Raw genomic sequence first — 16,415 nt, 5'->3', positions numbered from 1 at the left:
ACAGTTCAAAAAACAACTTAATCATTCATCTTCATATTTTGGATTGTCAGATAAAATATCAATGCCTGGTTAAGTTTGAATTTCAGAAAAATAGCAAATAATTCTTTAAGTATGTACCACCAATTTTTAACTTAATTAATTTATTTTTAATTTTAAAAATTTCTTTTAGATAGTCTTACACTATTGCTCATGAATGCCTAGGCTCAAATGATCTTGCCACCTCAGCCTCCTGAGTAGCTAGGACTATAAGCATGCATCATGGTGCCCAGCCCAAATACTAAATAGTACATGATTATAGTAAATTTTTTTTGTTGTTGTTGTTTATCTGAAATTCCAATTTAACCATGTGTGGTAGATTTTTATTTGCTCATCTTGGCAACTCTGTGGACTTTGGATTCTTAGCAACATTCAAAATGTTCCTGTGTGTGTTTGGGTACAATTATCCCCCAAAGGACCAGTCTGCCAATATTCCTCAGGTTTAAGACCAAATCTTCAAGGCACAGATCTTGCAAATCAGTTAAGTAATAACATAGACTTGCATATATTTTCCCATAACCATATCCAGTGGCTTGTCCTATTCCTTGCCAAAGGCCAATGAAGAAACTGCTGTTTCCCTCTCTAAATCCAGCTGACTTTGGACACACCAGTGCAAATTCTTAAGGTGCTGGACAGTAATCTTACTGCATGACTCTTTAGCATCTGCTTATCCTTAGCTTTCTTGGCAACTTTTTATGGTAACTTGGATGGGATCTTATGACAAAAAGGGAATGTCACACACTCGAACTGGATTCCCCAAGGAAATAAAAATCTCTGAAATCCTCTGGCATTGAAGAAATGAAGGAAAAGCTCCTTAGATTGGCCTTCAAAACCAGGCTTTCTTTCCAGCTTTTCCTTCCAGAGAAGGCTGGAAATTGTGGCCCATGACTTGCTTTTGTCAATAAAGTTTTATGTGAACACAGCCATGCACATTCCTTCTTGCCTCCCTGTGACTGCTTTCTGACCCTGGTGGAAGAGTTGAGGAGTTGCAGAGATGGTATGTGGCCCAGGAAGCCTGTTCCTCTCTCACCCTGAATAAAAAACATTTACTGCCTCCTGTTCTAGAATCTTCTGCTTACATTATATACTCACAGACTTCTATGTACCTTAGCTTTCATACTGTGTGTTTCCTTTCATCCTCCTTGAAACCTAAGTGAGCTGACTTTTTAGCTCTGCATCTCAAAGGACATATTCAGGAAAAAATCACCAGTTAATTTTTCTGTCACCTTCCTTCCTTCCTTTCTCTTCATTCAAAACATAAATGCCTTGGGATAATAATGAATATTTTCAATCCTCTGGCATTTTTCCATTCAAAGAGAGAGAAAAAAAAAACTAAGAGAAAATGGTGCTATTTTGTAGCCACTAAAATGTCAATGTGGTTATATTTGAAAAGTAGGTACACAGAAGTAGCTTTCTAATCTTTCTTGCAGAAACTGGACTGAGAGTTGTTTTAGAGCATCTGCTCATCACTGTATGAACATAGATTCCTTATCTTCCCCATGGAGCCCTAATTTCCCTCAAAGTCTACCCTGGCCAGGCAGCCCTGCAGACCATTACTCATTGCAGTTTAGTCAGGCACTATTCTAGAACACTCCAAAGCTTTACTGAGGTTAAACTCCATGTCCTGGGCTGGGGTGTAGCCCAGTGGCAGAGTGCTTGCTTAGCTTGTGCAAGGCCTTGGGTTTGGTTCCCAGCATTGCAAAAAGTAAATAAATAATGTGTCCTATTTTTCTCTATCTAGGTTGTAAGTCCTTTACGTATAAACATAGCAGATCATCCTTAACAAGAACCTCAAGGCTATGATGGCGAGCTTTCCACTGAGAAACTGGGTTTAAAGCAAGGAGACAGTTATAAAACACTGGGATAGTCAAATTTAAAAACTGCTTCAATTCTAGTTTTTTTTTTTTTTTTAAGCAAGAAAGAGTCCTCTCTTTTTGCAGTAAATTATGAGTGACCCAATTGAAAGGGGAAGGGTGGAATAAATGGCTCTTTATGTTAAAAAGGTAACATGTGTTCACTGTCAAAGAAAACACACACAAGAACCCTGAGCCGTGGAAGGCAGAAACCCAGGATTTGAGCCCAATTATGCACAGCATCTGAGACTTTTTCATGGGTGTACCATGCATTTTCCCACCTTTTGTTTTTGTTGTTTTTACAAAAATGGGATCACAACACACAATTTCTTAACTTGTGTTTTCTTGAAGTCCTTTTCAACATCTTGGCAGATTTTTCAGTAGGTTATGAAATTACAAAAAAAAAAAAAAAAAAAAAAAAAGGTCTTTCAATTTTTCTGGCACCAGCATCTGAATTAAACAACTGGAAAGTTTAGAGGAAATGAAAACATCAATTTTAATTAAATTACTTTCTCTGCATGCGCACAGACCATTTCTGGTTTATCAAAGCTCTCATACTTCCAGTGAAGTTTTCAGTAATAAATTAGGAAATCTAACTTAACATAAAAAATATTTTTTATAATAGTTTGCAAGATGCACTTGAGATCTGATACACTTGCATTTTATACAGACACCACTGCATTTTCACTTAAAAATCACCTGCAGTATCTGAATTTGCAAATGTCATTAGGGACTAAACAGTGTGAGCTTGTTGTCAGGGTCTGAGGCTCTAGAAGATTTTCTGCTTTCCACCTCATTGGCCTAAATTCTATTCCCTTCCTTTTGTCAACTACAGCAACATGAGAACCAAGAGGGAAATATAAAAATGAATCATAATTCTACTTTAAATTTCCATTTTTAACCAAATTAAATTGTGACTCTTAATATTAAAACATTGTTTTAGGAATTATGTTTATGTGACATTATGCATTATCTCTTAAAATATGGCAAAACAGTGAGGAACAATAAGACCCAACTCTGCCCAATCTCTTTCTTTCTTTCTATTTTTTAGTTGTAGTTGGACATAATACCTTTTTATTTATTTATTTATTTTAATGTGGTGCTGAGGACCAAACCCAGCATCTTGCATCTGCTAGGTGAATGCTCTACCACTGAGCCACAACCTCTGCCCCTCTGCCTAAGCTATTTCTTTTTCTTTTTAAAAAATATTTATTTAGTTGAAGATGAACACACGTATCTTTATTTATTTTTATGTGTGCTGAGGATTGAACCCAGTGCCTCACACATGCCAGGCGAGCGCTTTACCATTGAGCTACAACCCCAGCCCAGCCCAAGTTATTTCTAACCAACAACTTCATGCTTCACAAGTATGATAAGCAAGCACTGTAGTGCTTCTAGATGTATGCTATATTGTGTTTCTATTTTTCTTTTTGTTGTTGTTTGTTTTTAACCCTGAAAAAACATATTGAAGATCTATGAGTCTATAAGATCTGATCATCATAAAAGCTCAAAACAGCAATAAAATATCTGAGGAGCAATTAGTGCAATTTAGCTTTACTCTCAAAGAACAAACAACCACAAAACTAAACAAACAAACAAACAAACAAAAAAACCTAAGAAAAGTTCTGACTCTCCAATATTTGGGTTGAAATCCTAACCCCCAGGAAGATGGGCTCAGGAGGTGGGGCTCTGAGAGACACTTAGGTCATGAAGGCAGAAGCTTCCAGAATGGGTTTAGTGCCCTTATAAAAGACATTAGGGAGCCCACTTCCTCTCTCCCTCCTCTGCACCATGGGGAGGCAGCACAAGGAGAAGGAAGCCATCTAAACCAGGAAGCATCATCACCAGACATGTACCAGCCAGCTCCCTGGTCTTGGGCTTCCAGCCTCCAGACTGTGAAAGGGAATGTTGTTTATTTTTTAATTTATTTTTGGTACCAGGGATTGAACCCAGGGGTGCTTAACCATTGAGTCACACCCGCAATCCTTTTTGTATTTTATTTAGAGACAGGGTCTCACTGAGTTGCTTAGGGCCTTGCTAAGTTGCTGAGGCTGGCTTTGAACTTGTGATCCCCCTGCCTCAGTCTCTTGAGCCGCTGGGATTCTAGGCGTGTGCCACTGCGCTTGGCTGGCGAATGTTGTCTAAAACACTCAGATAGCATTTATTACAGCAGGCCCAAACTGATTAAGACACTGAGATACTGTGATATATTTATAGTTTGGTTTTCAGCCATGCTTCCTGACCTATAACTCCCTCCCAGGCAGGCTATCGAAACTAGAATTTCTCTTCTCCAATTTCTCTAATCATCCCTGCCTTTCTGTGCAGGAGCTGGCCATAGAGAAAATCTCCCACCAGCCATTGTCTGAGAGTAGGTCATAAGACCCCCTCATTCCAGAGGGGTCCTGTTCATACCCTGGAGGGAGGAGTGCTGCACAGAGACCCAGAAAGGATCTGAAGAGACAGGCTTTCTGGGCTCCCCACCAGCTGTTAGCAATCATATTACCACGATGAAATCTCCCCACAAACCCCAAAGGATTGGGTTCCAAGAGCGTCCGGATTCGGACATGGCAAGTTACACTTCTAAGACGGCTTGGTGGTGCCACGCAGGCCCCTTCCCCAGGCCTCGCCCTGCGCATTTCTGCATGGGCACCCTTTGCAGCATCTTTGCAGCATCTTATCTAATGAACCAGGGAAACTGAGCGTCTCCTTGAGTGGCTCAAGCTAACAGAACGTGGGAATGGGATTGTGGAAGCCTCAAATTTCAGCAGATCAGTCAGAAGCACGGGTCAAACCGCCTGGACCTTGAGCTTGGCATGTAGTGGGAGCAGTCTTGGAGACGGAGCCCTCCGCTTGTGGAGTGTGACACTGTCTCGTGTAGACAGCATCAGGACAGAATTGGATGAGAGGACACCAGCCACAGAACGGTTTGCTTGCTGGTGGGGAGACATCTTCACATCTTTTGGAGTCACAGAAGTCTGCTGTGTTGCCTGTCGTGTGACACTAGGAGCAGAAGGGGACGCCAGGCACTCCGAGCTTTTCCCAACCCATTCCCCCAGTCACCATCGTCAACTCACAGTGACCGCGATGATGACGGATCATCGTCTCCATCCATCCACCGATTCCTCTGAGCACCTAGGAGAGGCCCTACATTTGATAGGGTTCTCGGGGTTTCCTCATTTAACCACAACAACTCTGAGAAGTAGGTTTGTTTATTCCCATTTTACAAATGAGAAAGCTGAAGTTTAGGGAGGCCAACCAGCTAGAACCTTCCATCAGTCTGCCAAGCTCCTACCAAGTTGTTAAAAGGACTGGGTTCACCCCAGGCCTCCTTTGAATTTTTCATAATTATAGCTATTGAGTGACCTGAATCCCATGAGAGTGTGGAGGGAAGGCGTGAAGACCAGCTATTTCCCTGTTAGTAGTTGGAGGAGGGAACACATGTAGTGGACAGAGGGCCTCATCTTGGTTGAATCTCAGCTCCAGCTCCTACGAACTAGGTGGTCAAGGGACGGTTATTTAGTCTTAGTTTCTTCATACTTAAAATGGAATCATGAAACCAACATGGCGGATTGTTGTGAAGGCAGAGCCCAGTGCTGAACGGATGCGCAGATATTCAGAGGTACCTATTTCTTTTCCATTCCTTGCTTGCTGCATGTTACAAAATCTTTTGCCTCAATTCGGACTGTTCTTTAGAATACAGATGAATACATTTGCTGAGCCTAGTCCTACAAGAGCTGGACAACACTCAGGAACATGAAGGACTTTTGCCTTGTGTGGGAGGCTGGGAGACATGACTTCAGAGGTCCACTCCAACTCCATTTTCTCTGAAATGTGACCAGACGCTTTCTTAAAATGTAGCACAAGAAATTCTGCATAGAAGTGTCACTTCAGGGGCTCATCAGATATCCTCGTTTAGGTTACTGGGGCCAGTGATAAACTACAAGGAGCTCTCTTGGCTGGACACACCAGTGTAGCAAGTGACATCAGAAAATGACTTGGACACAGAATGAAGTCATGGGGTAATTAATACTTTGAAATCTAACTGGCAAGTGTCAAGGAGAAGCATCATGTTTACACAGCAAACAACACATGATGCATTATAGATTTGTAACTATTTTATATATTACTCATATATCTACATGTGTACGTGTACATACATAGATATGAGCAAATGAGTTAACTCATCTTTTTCTCAGGCTAAGAAACAATTCCCTAATACCCCAAAACCCAAAAGAAAGCCAATCTAAACTGGAACTTCCTCCTTCTTCTTACCATTCTAGGACAGTGACAAATTCTGCCTGGAGATCCATAAATCTTGGTTGAAGTGAGAACAATTAAAGGAAAAATACATGATAATAAACATCCAGAATTGGGGAATTATAAAGATTAGAGATGTACACATCAAAATATTAGATATTTTCCTAATATCCCTTAGTACTCCCATAAATCCTCTAGTGCCAGTTTCCAGATCCACACAAACAATGCGTCGAGATCCCATTTACCTTCCCACACATGTGCCTCTACCTTAGAACCAGAATGATATTAAGAAGAAGTCCCAATTAACTTTATTTTAGGAAAAGTTTCTTCTCTCCCCTCCCTTTTTCTTTCTCCCCCCCCCCCCCCCGTTTTTTTGGTGATTCTGGTGATTGAGATCAGGAATGCTTTACCACTGAGCTACATCCCCAGCCCTCTTTGTTATTTTTTTAAATTTGAGGTAGAGTTTCCCTAAATTGCTGAGACTGGCCTCAAAATTGTGATCCTCCTGCCTCAGCCCCCTGAGTTGCTGGGATTACAGGTGTGTGCCACTGTACCTGGCTTCTTCTCTCTTTTAAGGAGAGAGTAAAATGGAAAACAATAGCTGTTTTAAAAGACAATTAAAAAAAAACTAGTTTATTTTCCCATTCCTTCTTCATTCTGGGGATAAACTGTCAGGTGAAGGATGAGTGGTCTAACCTAGGTTTCCAACTTAACCAGCCAGTTCCAGTAACTTAGCTTTCCTGTTGCACATTTTGTCACAAATACAGGGACGACCAAGTCTTGGTTATGGTCTACAAACCTGCAAACTTTCTGAAGCTGAGACAGTAGGGAAGGGGAGAACAATGACCGTTCTGTTTCTTTCAGCTGATTTAGCGATAGCTAGCTGTTTCTGTTTTTACCTTGAGCACCCTGAAGATGCTCACCTCGGGGCTGGGATTGTGGCTCAGCAGTAGAGCGCTCACCTAGCACAGGCAGGACTGGGGTTTGGTCCTCAGCACCACATAAAAATAAAGGCATTGTGTTGTGTCCACCTACACCTCAAAATAAATGTTAAAAAAAAGGATGCTCACTTTTTCTGTCAACAGTGGTCACCTTGGTGACATGGGGTAGGGGTGGGGTTTAAAAAAAGGAACCCTTTTGTACATTTCTGTGATTCTGAAGAGTTTTAATCCACCAAGCATTTGCTATATTTTTAACCTTTAAAATATTCTGCTTCTCTCTAGGAACTTGGTTAAAAATTTAACAAGATCATTTCTCCTGTAAATGTGGATGCTTAATAATCAGGCTTATTATATTCTATGTCAAGGGGAAAGTTGATTCTAAAATTTTCTTCACATTCATTTGAGCCCTTCGCATGATTGCACATCTGGGTTCAGGTTTCATATAAGACTAAAAATGCATCTTCTGTTACTACACTTTGTGTTTTTCCTTCTTGCTTTCCAAACACAGGTTTCTACAATTGCAAAGAAACCCTTTAATGGGATCATAGATCAGCACTAGAGGTTTAAGCAAGTTTCTTTAACAAAACTTTTTGTTTCCTGACCTTTACTTCAAAAGCTTGATTTCAGACTTTTGCAGGGAATATTTCAAGACTAAAGGCCTTGACTGACTAAGTGGGACTCTACAGTCAAGACCTTTAATTAAAAAAAAATTATAATAAATGGACACAAACCCAGCACCTCCCATGTGCTAAGCAAGCACTCTACCAACTGAGCCACAACCCCAGCCCCACCCCCACCCCCACACAATTTTAACAACACATAGATCCTAATAATCAGGAGTGGTAACAGGGAGGAAATATTAACAGATAAATGTAAATAGAGATGCTGCCCCTGTAGAAATAAATGCATCCTGTGTGCCACACCCCACCAAAACTATACCCAATAGATTCCACAGCCTTTGTTTCAGTCATAAGATGCTCACTAATTTTTGCAGAAAATTCTCTTAGACATTTCACATCAAGACATGTATTGGGATTATGAAGGATGACAGTGACCTTCTGAGGGCCTGTCCCTGCATAGATTCTCATGTGCAATAACCACCCTCTTACCCGGGGTATTGGCCCTGGCCTCTCTGAAGACTAACCAGCCCCCGCCCCCCCCCCCCCGACATCCTTGTCAACAATATACTGTTTTTTGTTTTTTTGTTTTTTTTTTGGTACCAGGGATTGAACCCAGGGGTTCTTAACCACTGAGCCACATCTCCAGCCCTTTTAAAAAAATATTTTATCTAAAGACAGGGTCTTGCTGAGTTGCTTAGGGTCTTACTAAATTGTTGAGGCTGGCTTTGAACTTGAAATCCTCCTGCCTCAGCCTCCCAGGTGGCTGGGATTCTAGGCATGCACCACCCTAACTGGCAATACTTGAGTGGTAGGTATGGAAATTAGTGAATGGAAGCCTTGAAAAGAAAAAAAAGAGTCAATGAATTTATTTCTAGCTGGAGGGTCTGGGCTTCCACCTGACCCCGAGCTTTGAAGTTTTCATGTCATGACACACACACACAGACTTCTGCATGTGTGTGGCCCTGGGTCAGTGACTGGAGCTCATGGGGCCTGGTCTTCATGAAGGCTCAGGCCTTGCTCAGCAAACCGGGAGCTACATCCTGCTCGTTCTCGGCATTCTGGTTCAGAAACTGGGTCTGGACCATCAGTACTTTTGTTTATCAGATCTGTGAGGCAAGAAGGTAACCAACACCAAATTACCAACTTTAACCAAATCTGTTGGGCTGTTTTCAGTCACTGGTTATAATTATCAAACTATCAGAAGTTTGGGGAAGCCTGGGGGAGGTGTGTTTTGGGTGAATTCCACACTTTTTTGTCTTTCAGCTCCCTACTCAGCAAGGACTCTATTACGGTTATGGTTTTAGTATCAAATCAAGGGAAAGTGCTATGGAGCATAAGAGATGTTATAGACACAGAATCTGTCCCACGGAAATCTCTGTCCTTGGATATGGAGCCGCCGAAAGAAGGCATTCATGTAAGTGGTTGCAGAGAGAGGAGAATGCTTGCAGTATAAGGTAAAATGGGACTGTCAAGAAAAAGAACTTTACGTCAGCTGCAGTGGAAATGGGTGGGAAAAGCTGCTCTCTGGACAGATTGCCGGGCACGTGGGAGACCAGCACCTTGACCAGGTCTCCAGTAGGCATTCCCATTAGGATGAAAGAAGAGAAGAGAGCTACCAGGCCAGTTTTCCATTGACAGTGTGAAAGCAGAATTCTGATAAATATCACGTGGGGTGAGGAGTTGGGGACAATAGGAAAGGAAAGGGTGGTATTAGTCATTAAAATGAAACTTTTTTTCTCCACTGCCTAGAATGGAACTCAGGGCCTTATGCTTGCCAGGCACTGAGCCAAATCCGCAATTCCTGAAATAAAACTTCACAAAAGTCCTATGGTCAATTCTCATTGCTTTCCTCACTTTCTTATATCAGAGAATGGAGGAACAATTGTCATCTCTGGAATCAACCCACTGCATTTCACAAAAAGGTCTGTGGTGGCATGCCAGTGTCTGTGATCACCTTTCAGCTGCCAGCTAGACATCCCCTTTCCTCAAGTTTAGAAAGTGCTGGCGCATCACCAATGCCAGGGGTGTAGTAAAGGGTGCCATCACCCACACGCTCCTGTGACCTTAGTGAAGTCTTTTCTGTATTTCCCACTCGACGGGTCTGATAACGTTGGCCCTTCCATGGCTCCAGATTTCTTTAACTGCTTGAGAAATTCCCGGCTTCTGAAGCTGACATGGAAGGAGACCTTGCTGAAGAGGGGGGCCCATGGAACCCTATCTTTCCCTCAAAGAGGAAAGTCCTCCAGTCACACCCGGCCATCACAGGAGGGCAAACAGCCTCTGCCACGTGGCATCCTTATGAAAGGAGGCAAGAAGAGATGTGAGATACCTTGTCCAGGTGGTGCAAGTGAAAGTGACTACAGGTAAACATGGAAAATACTAGCACAGACATCAGTGTGACGGGATCACATAGAAGGACCAATTATCCCAAAGGCAGGCATCTAGCGTGCGGTGAGTCTAGAGCTCTGTACCCCACTGTCTACCTAATTGTCTTACTTCTTGGACCGAGATGATGTGGCTTTGATGGGTTTTGCCAGATGTATTCTTCAGCAACCTCGTCAGGGGAGGGAATGTAAGGAAAGGATGAAGCTAAGGAGTCACCCAGGCAGCGGAATTGAGAAACCACAACTGCTGACAGAGTAGGCTGAAGGCAGGTGTGCACATTACACTTGGAAGAAATGGAATCAGTCTCTGCTGGAATTGCCCAAACTGGCCACCAACAGAAGTGACCCGCACTTGTGTGACCTCACTGAGATGCATCACAGTACTTGAATGATCAGGTGAGATCCATCAGAGAACTGGGTGACCATGTAATGAATGAACTTGTGCAAGATGGGGGCCCCTGAATCTGGCAGGGCAGAGTATCACCTAGACAGGTCCATCATGGGCTTTGCACACCTGACGGTGACTTCCCGATACCACCGGGGTCACATCTCAGCCACCAAAGCAGCACATACATATTGGGGTTACCTTTTTACCTTTTGTATAAGTTGTACAAAAATTTCCACTGGAATTCTTTCATTTGTATCATTCCTTCATGTGAAATAGTTTAGTTCCCTCCAAAACCAAAAACAAAACAGTGAGTGCTACCTGCCATCAAAGAAGAAGAACTTCCCACGTCCGTTCTTTTCTCCATGAACAAAGTTGCCCTCAAATCTGTCGGTGGAGGAGTAGGTGACTGTGCAGAACCCATGCGGCAATCCATCGTCATCCAGGTGTCCTGTGGAAAGAACCACAAGGCAAAGCTTAACAGAGTTTGGGCTCCGCACCACTGTCAGCCCGGATGCTGCCAGGCAAGTCCTGGGGTTGCCCAAGGACCCCTACCTCGGCACCAGGTGGTCAAACATGCAAAGCTTTCTCATCTCGCTCGACTGGATCATGGACACTTGTGAACTGACAGGTTTACAGGGACTTGGCCACATTTCAGATCTCATGTGGGACTGAGGGGTATTATCAATAAGATCTGCAGTGCTAGCTACAATGTACCATCTATCCCCCCCACTAGAACTTCTCACGTTTGAAAAGAAACTCTGTGCTTAACTGAAATGTGGTTCAGAGTCATTGTTAGAGTGTATCGCTAGATACATTATCTTTGCAATAAATTATCCAATTCTTGAGTTTTTAAAGTACCCAGTATGATTTTATATATCATTCTGTTTTATGATGTGGAGGACTACAGCCATTCTGAGACCCCCCCAAGTTTACATGTTATGCTCAGATAACAAGAAAGAGAGTCATGTCTCTAAAACTGCCCTGCTATCCATACACAGCCTCATTGGTTGAGAGTCCTTTTTTTTTAATTTTACTTTTATTTATTTATTGGGTATTGAGGATTGAACCCAGAGGTGCTCTACCATTGATCCACATCCCCAGCACATTTCATTTTCTATTTTGAGATAGGGTCTTGCTAAATTGTTGAGGACCTTGCTAAATTGCTGAGGCTGGCCTTGAACTTGCAGTCCTCTTGCCTCAGCCTCCAGAGTCACTGGGATTACAGGTATGTGCCACCACCACACATGACTGGCTGACAGTCCTTCTAAGCTCAAACTTGAGCATAACCTGTTTTATTTTGCAAAATCATTCAGCTTTGAATGTTTAGCAACAACCTTGTCACATACCCCCTACCACTGTGTGTCAGAGGGTTTTTATTCTAAATGGAGGCAGAAGTGTCCACAAAGCCATTTCACTAGTGATCTTGAACCTCAGCAGTAGTCATTACCCAGATCTTTCAATTGCTGGCTCTTCCTGGATCCCAGGCCGTCTATTCTAATGTATATGTTTGCAGTCCACGTTTCAGTTCTTTATTACTATCTACATATTTCACAAACCCCAGGGACCACCTCATGGGGTCTCCCCACTCATTCTGGCAAACTGATTTTGCAGAGCTGGGTGAAAAATAAGGGCAGTCATTACTCTACTGGCTTTTTCCGGGTTAACAACCAGGGTCACGGATGGAAAAGGAATAGAGACATTACACACCGTGTGCAGCACAGGACATTAAATACTAAAATGTGGCTTCCAGATGGCGCACAGACAGGAGAAAACATACCAAACCACCACAAGGAATGTTTTCATCTCCTAAAATAATTTCTTCTAGCATGATAAAAGAATATTATCAGGCTGGGCTGCAGCTCACTGGTAGATGGTTGTTCTAGCATTCGTGAGGTCCTGGATTTGATTCCCAGCACCACAAAAGAAAAAAAAAAATTAAGAATATTACAAAGAATTAAAATGCTCCTTAGTTCTGTTACTGATTACAGAAGGATAAAATAACAGCCAACAGATCAATATATTATTGCTACATCTGACTCCACATAAAATGGGTCTCGCTGAACGTGTCCAGTAAGACATGACTACTTAAATACATGACAATCAAGATAGTCCCTTTCCTCTTAACATATCCTTTTCCCACCAGGGCCAGGAAATCAATTGTCAGGAGGAAACTAGGTCATAAGTGCTTTCTTTTTATATAAAAACCAATGATACACGACCCTTGAGTCATATGAAATATGTGGATAGTGTTTTCTAAATATCTACTGATGACATTTTTCTCACTGAAACAGATTGTTTACTTTTTTCTTTTCATAAAAAAATGATTTTTTTTAATGAAAATGTTGTTGGGATCAAATTAAATTTAGCCACTAAAGTTCCTATAAATTTAATTTGAATTAGGTATAAAGTTCAGAATAATCAGGTTAGCCTCATATGAGATATTTACTAATTTGTTGAAAATGCTTTTTTTTCATAGAAAACAGTTCACACATTTCACACTTTTACACAGTCAATGTTGATAAATCTGTTATTTCACTTTAGATCAAGAGAAATATTATGATAAACATGAACACCAATTCCAATGTAAATGCAGCACCCTGCTTTCCCTCTAGCCTATCCTATTTCTGAATAAAGTGCTCACGGTTCACCCTCAGCAATGGAACTGAACTATTAGGGAAATGGAAGATGTCAGACAACACACCAAAAAGCGCATAGAGGTCAGCACTGATCCCAGGTGAGATGACCAGAGGCTCAGCCCTGCTCCACGAGGGATGCCTGTGTTAGTGCCTTTCAACAGGCCAGTGGAGAGGAGACCCATCATCCTTTTAATCTCGTAGGAGAGAGAGAGGGACCTACTGAATGATGGCCATTTCTCAGGTGACCTTGTGATTCTAGAAGAAGGTGCATGGGTACGTGACCCTTCCCTGTCATTCTTAAGGTTTTTATGTTGCTGGTGGGGGAGTTCTGAAATCTCTCAGAGCACACTGGGGTCTCTTTCTCCTTCCTCTACCCTTCCCCCTTCCCCTCCTCCTTCTTTTCTTTATTTCTTTTTTCTTCTTCTTCTTTTCACAGTACTAGGGATGAACCCAATGTGTAGCTAAATATACTGCTACATGTTTAGGCAAGGTGCTAGGCAAGTGCTTTACCACTGAACTACATCCCCAACCCTTTTTATTTTGAGACAGGGCCTCTCTAAGGTGCTGAGGCTGGTCTGGAACTTGGAATCCTCCTGCCTCAGCTTCTGGAGTAGCCGGGATGACAGGTGTGCACCCACAAGTCCTGCTCAGGGATGCTCCACTTGACTGGCTATGTGTTTTGTTTTGTTTTTTTTTCATATCGTCAGGATGTGATCAACTAATCGCATTAGAAATTAGAGGCTGTGATCATTCAAGACTTCCACCCCGAATATTTAATAGCTTAGGGGATTTTTCTGAGCAGTAGAACTTTACATCTAGAAAACAACCAAGACAATAACAACAAAGACTTTTCCAAACAAATAAACACAGGGAACATCTATGCCCCTCCATTTCCTTTTAGCATTAGTTCTATGAGAGATTCCAGCATGATTTCATTTCAAATGTCCTTTAGACAATATGATTTATGATATTTTGTCATGTCAGTGATAGTCTTATTTAGCTAATTTTTGCAGTGTGGGAGATGGAACCCAGAGCCTTGTGTGTGCCAAGCGAATTCTGTACCCTTGTACCCCACCTCTAGTCTTACGAAGAGTCAATTTAATGAAGTAGGATGTTGATAAACAGAAGAAGAACCCACTGGGTCAAGTGCTTCCTGTTGTCACTTTAAACCTCAAAACAATCTTCTAGATTTCCACCTATTTCCGCTGAGGACATCAATGACACATGACTTGTCTATGAATGCTGCAAGCCCTTCCCCCAAGGCCAACAATTCCTCTTCTCTTGGGAGGAGCATTGAGCACTCTTTCTTCCTGGCTGCTATAGAACAAGGTGTCACTACGAAAGATAGGCGCGTCCAAGGCCCTGGTAGAGAAGGTAATCCTCCTAGAACTGCAGAGATTTTCAACAGCATGTCCAGGTTGTCAATTCCTGTCCCTTGCCAGTGTTACCTAACTCAAAGAGAAGCCCTGGTCCTCCCAGCTGTGATTGAGGTCAGTCTGCAGAATGTGCCAGGTCAGCCAACAGCCTTCCAGGCCAGTTTCCACTACACAGAGGGTGAGCACCAGGCCCAGAGGACAGGGAAATTAACTTGAATGACTGCTCTGTGTTTTTAATGCTGCCCCAGCCAATCCACCATATATCTATCTGCAGCATGATTTTAAATATTTATAGGCATTAGAGAAAGGAAAAGAAAAAGCAACAATTTCACAAGTCTACTTTTTCATTTTGTTCTAAAGATCATTATCTACTGAATGGATAGAAAGTTAATTATTTCCCCTTGAGTTACTTTTGAATGAGTTTCTTTTCCCCTGAACCTGATAGAAGCCAGGCCTCTACTCTGCCAGCAATGTTTGTCTCAGCAAAGGAAATTCCCTCCAGATCAGACTCTGCTGTTGACTGCCTCAGGCTCACAAGGGATCTGGGAGTGCAGTGTGGGTTTCCTCAAAACAAGAGACCCTTCCACACACTGTTGGTTTTGCACAGCCCTCCAAAAGTAGTAATAATAAAAGCCAAGCTTATTCTAATAATAATGCAAAAAAAAAAAAAAAAAAAAAGCCTTCCTGATGATACACTCACACAGGCTGTTAAAAATATAATTTGATTTTTAAGGGCAATTCACTGCAAGAGCTCAACTGTTAGTTGTGAGGGTCATAATTTCAGCACGTGGCCCACAGGGAGAGGGTGCTACCAGTACACTGAGCATGCGTTTGTCCTAGGAACACAGCGTGGGCAGTCTCATTACAGAAGCCAGGACAGGCTATTGGGTGGCCTGTTAATAAAAATATTACTGTTTTGAGGGCGTTGGGTAGGGGAACACTGTTCTGGGGATTCTGCTCTTTCCCCCTTTTGAGCAATTTTCCTTGGTGTCTCCTAGGTGTTTCCAGGACTTCCTGTTTTTTTCCTGTTTCATAACCACACACTTGAACCATTGCAAGGGGCCTATGAGGTGACGTTCAGCTGCCCATTCAGCCCCTCCCAGTGCCCCTGCTTACCACTGTCCAGAGCAGAGCTCCAAAGGATCCCCGTAGCGCCTATGGCCTCCAGCTGTCATCCTTTGGTCCTGTGACCCAGGCTCCCCTCCCTCAGGCACCCTCCACTTCTCTCCTTCTAAGCCCAGTATTACAGCAGATCCCACAAAATGATTCTCTGGATGGGCCCCAGTAGTTCCATGTGGGATGTCTTTGCTTTCAAAGTTTCCCTCTCAACTCAACTCTGTGCCACCTCTTTGGGGGAAATCTTTCCCCCTCTACTTCCCTAAGCTGCAAGTAATTGTTACTTCCTCTCAACCACTGAGATCCATCTATGTAGACATGCTACAATGTTAAACTGCTAATAGGGACTACATTGTATTCATTTTCTTTCCATCTATGGGTGGACAAAGAAATAGAAAAATAAATGTTTCCAAAGCCCCTGATGAAAACTAACACATGAAAGCTAAACATCACTCTTCACTGAACAAACTAGACTTTTCATGTTTTAAAAAGCCACAGTGAGAACAAGGTGCAGTGACATGCACCTCATCTCAGCTAATGCAGAGGCTGCGGCAAGAGAATCACTTGAGCCCCAGAGATCGAGGCCAGCCCGGGCAACATAGCAAGACCCCTGTCTCGAAAGTCATAATAATAAAAATTTTAAAATAAAAATAAAAAGCCACAGAGAGAGCTCAGGTGCAGCCCCCGGGTCTCAGAGCTTGTTGTTTACCCAAAGGAGCAGGGCAGGCAGAGGTGCAAAGAATGCTCCCTCCTGACACCCCCATTTCCCCTCTGGGAGTTCATTCACTCTGAGTTTAGAACTTCACTA

The 16,415-nt window shown here is 42.5% G+C and overlaps 1 protein-coding gene across 1 annotated transcript in view; it reads right to left on the bottom strand.

Annotated features, from left to right (window-relative positions):
- Setd7 (SET domain containing 7, histone lysine methyltransferase) overlaps positions 1-16,415 on the bottom strand; it is a 48,787-nt gene that overhangs the window by 28,926 nt on the left and 3,446 nt on the right. Inside the window, exon 2 of the mRNA XM_076864336.2 lies at positions 10,798-10,927. Coding sequence (XP_076720451.1) covers positions 10,798-10,927 — 130 coding nt within the window. The remainder of the gene's footprint in view (positions 1-10,797; positions 10,928-16,415) is intronic.

This window comes from Callospermophilus lateralis, chromosome 8, assembly GCF_048772815.1.
Source record: "Callospermophilus lateralis isolate mCalLat2 chromosome 8, mCalLat2.hap1, whole genome shotgun sequence".
NCBI lineage: Eukaryota > Metazoa > Chordata > Mammalia > Rodentia > Sciuridae > Callospermophilus > Callospermophilus lateralis.
Note: the sequence above shows the minus strand (reverse complement) of the source record. Positions and strands in the feature narration are given on the sequence as shown.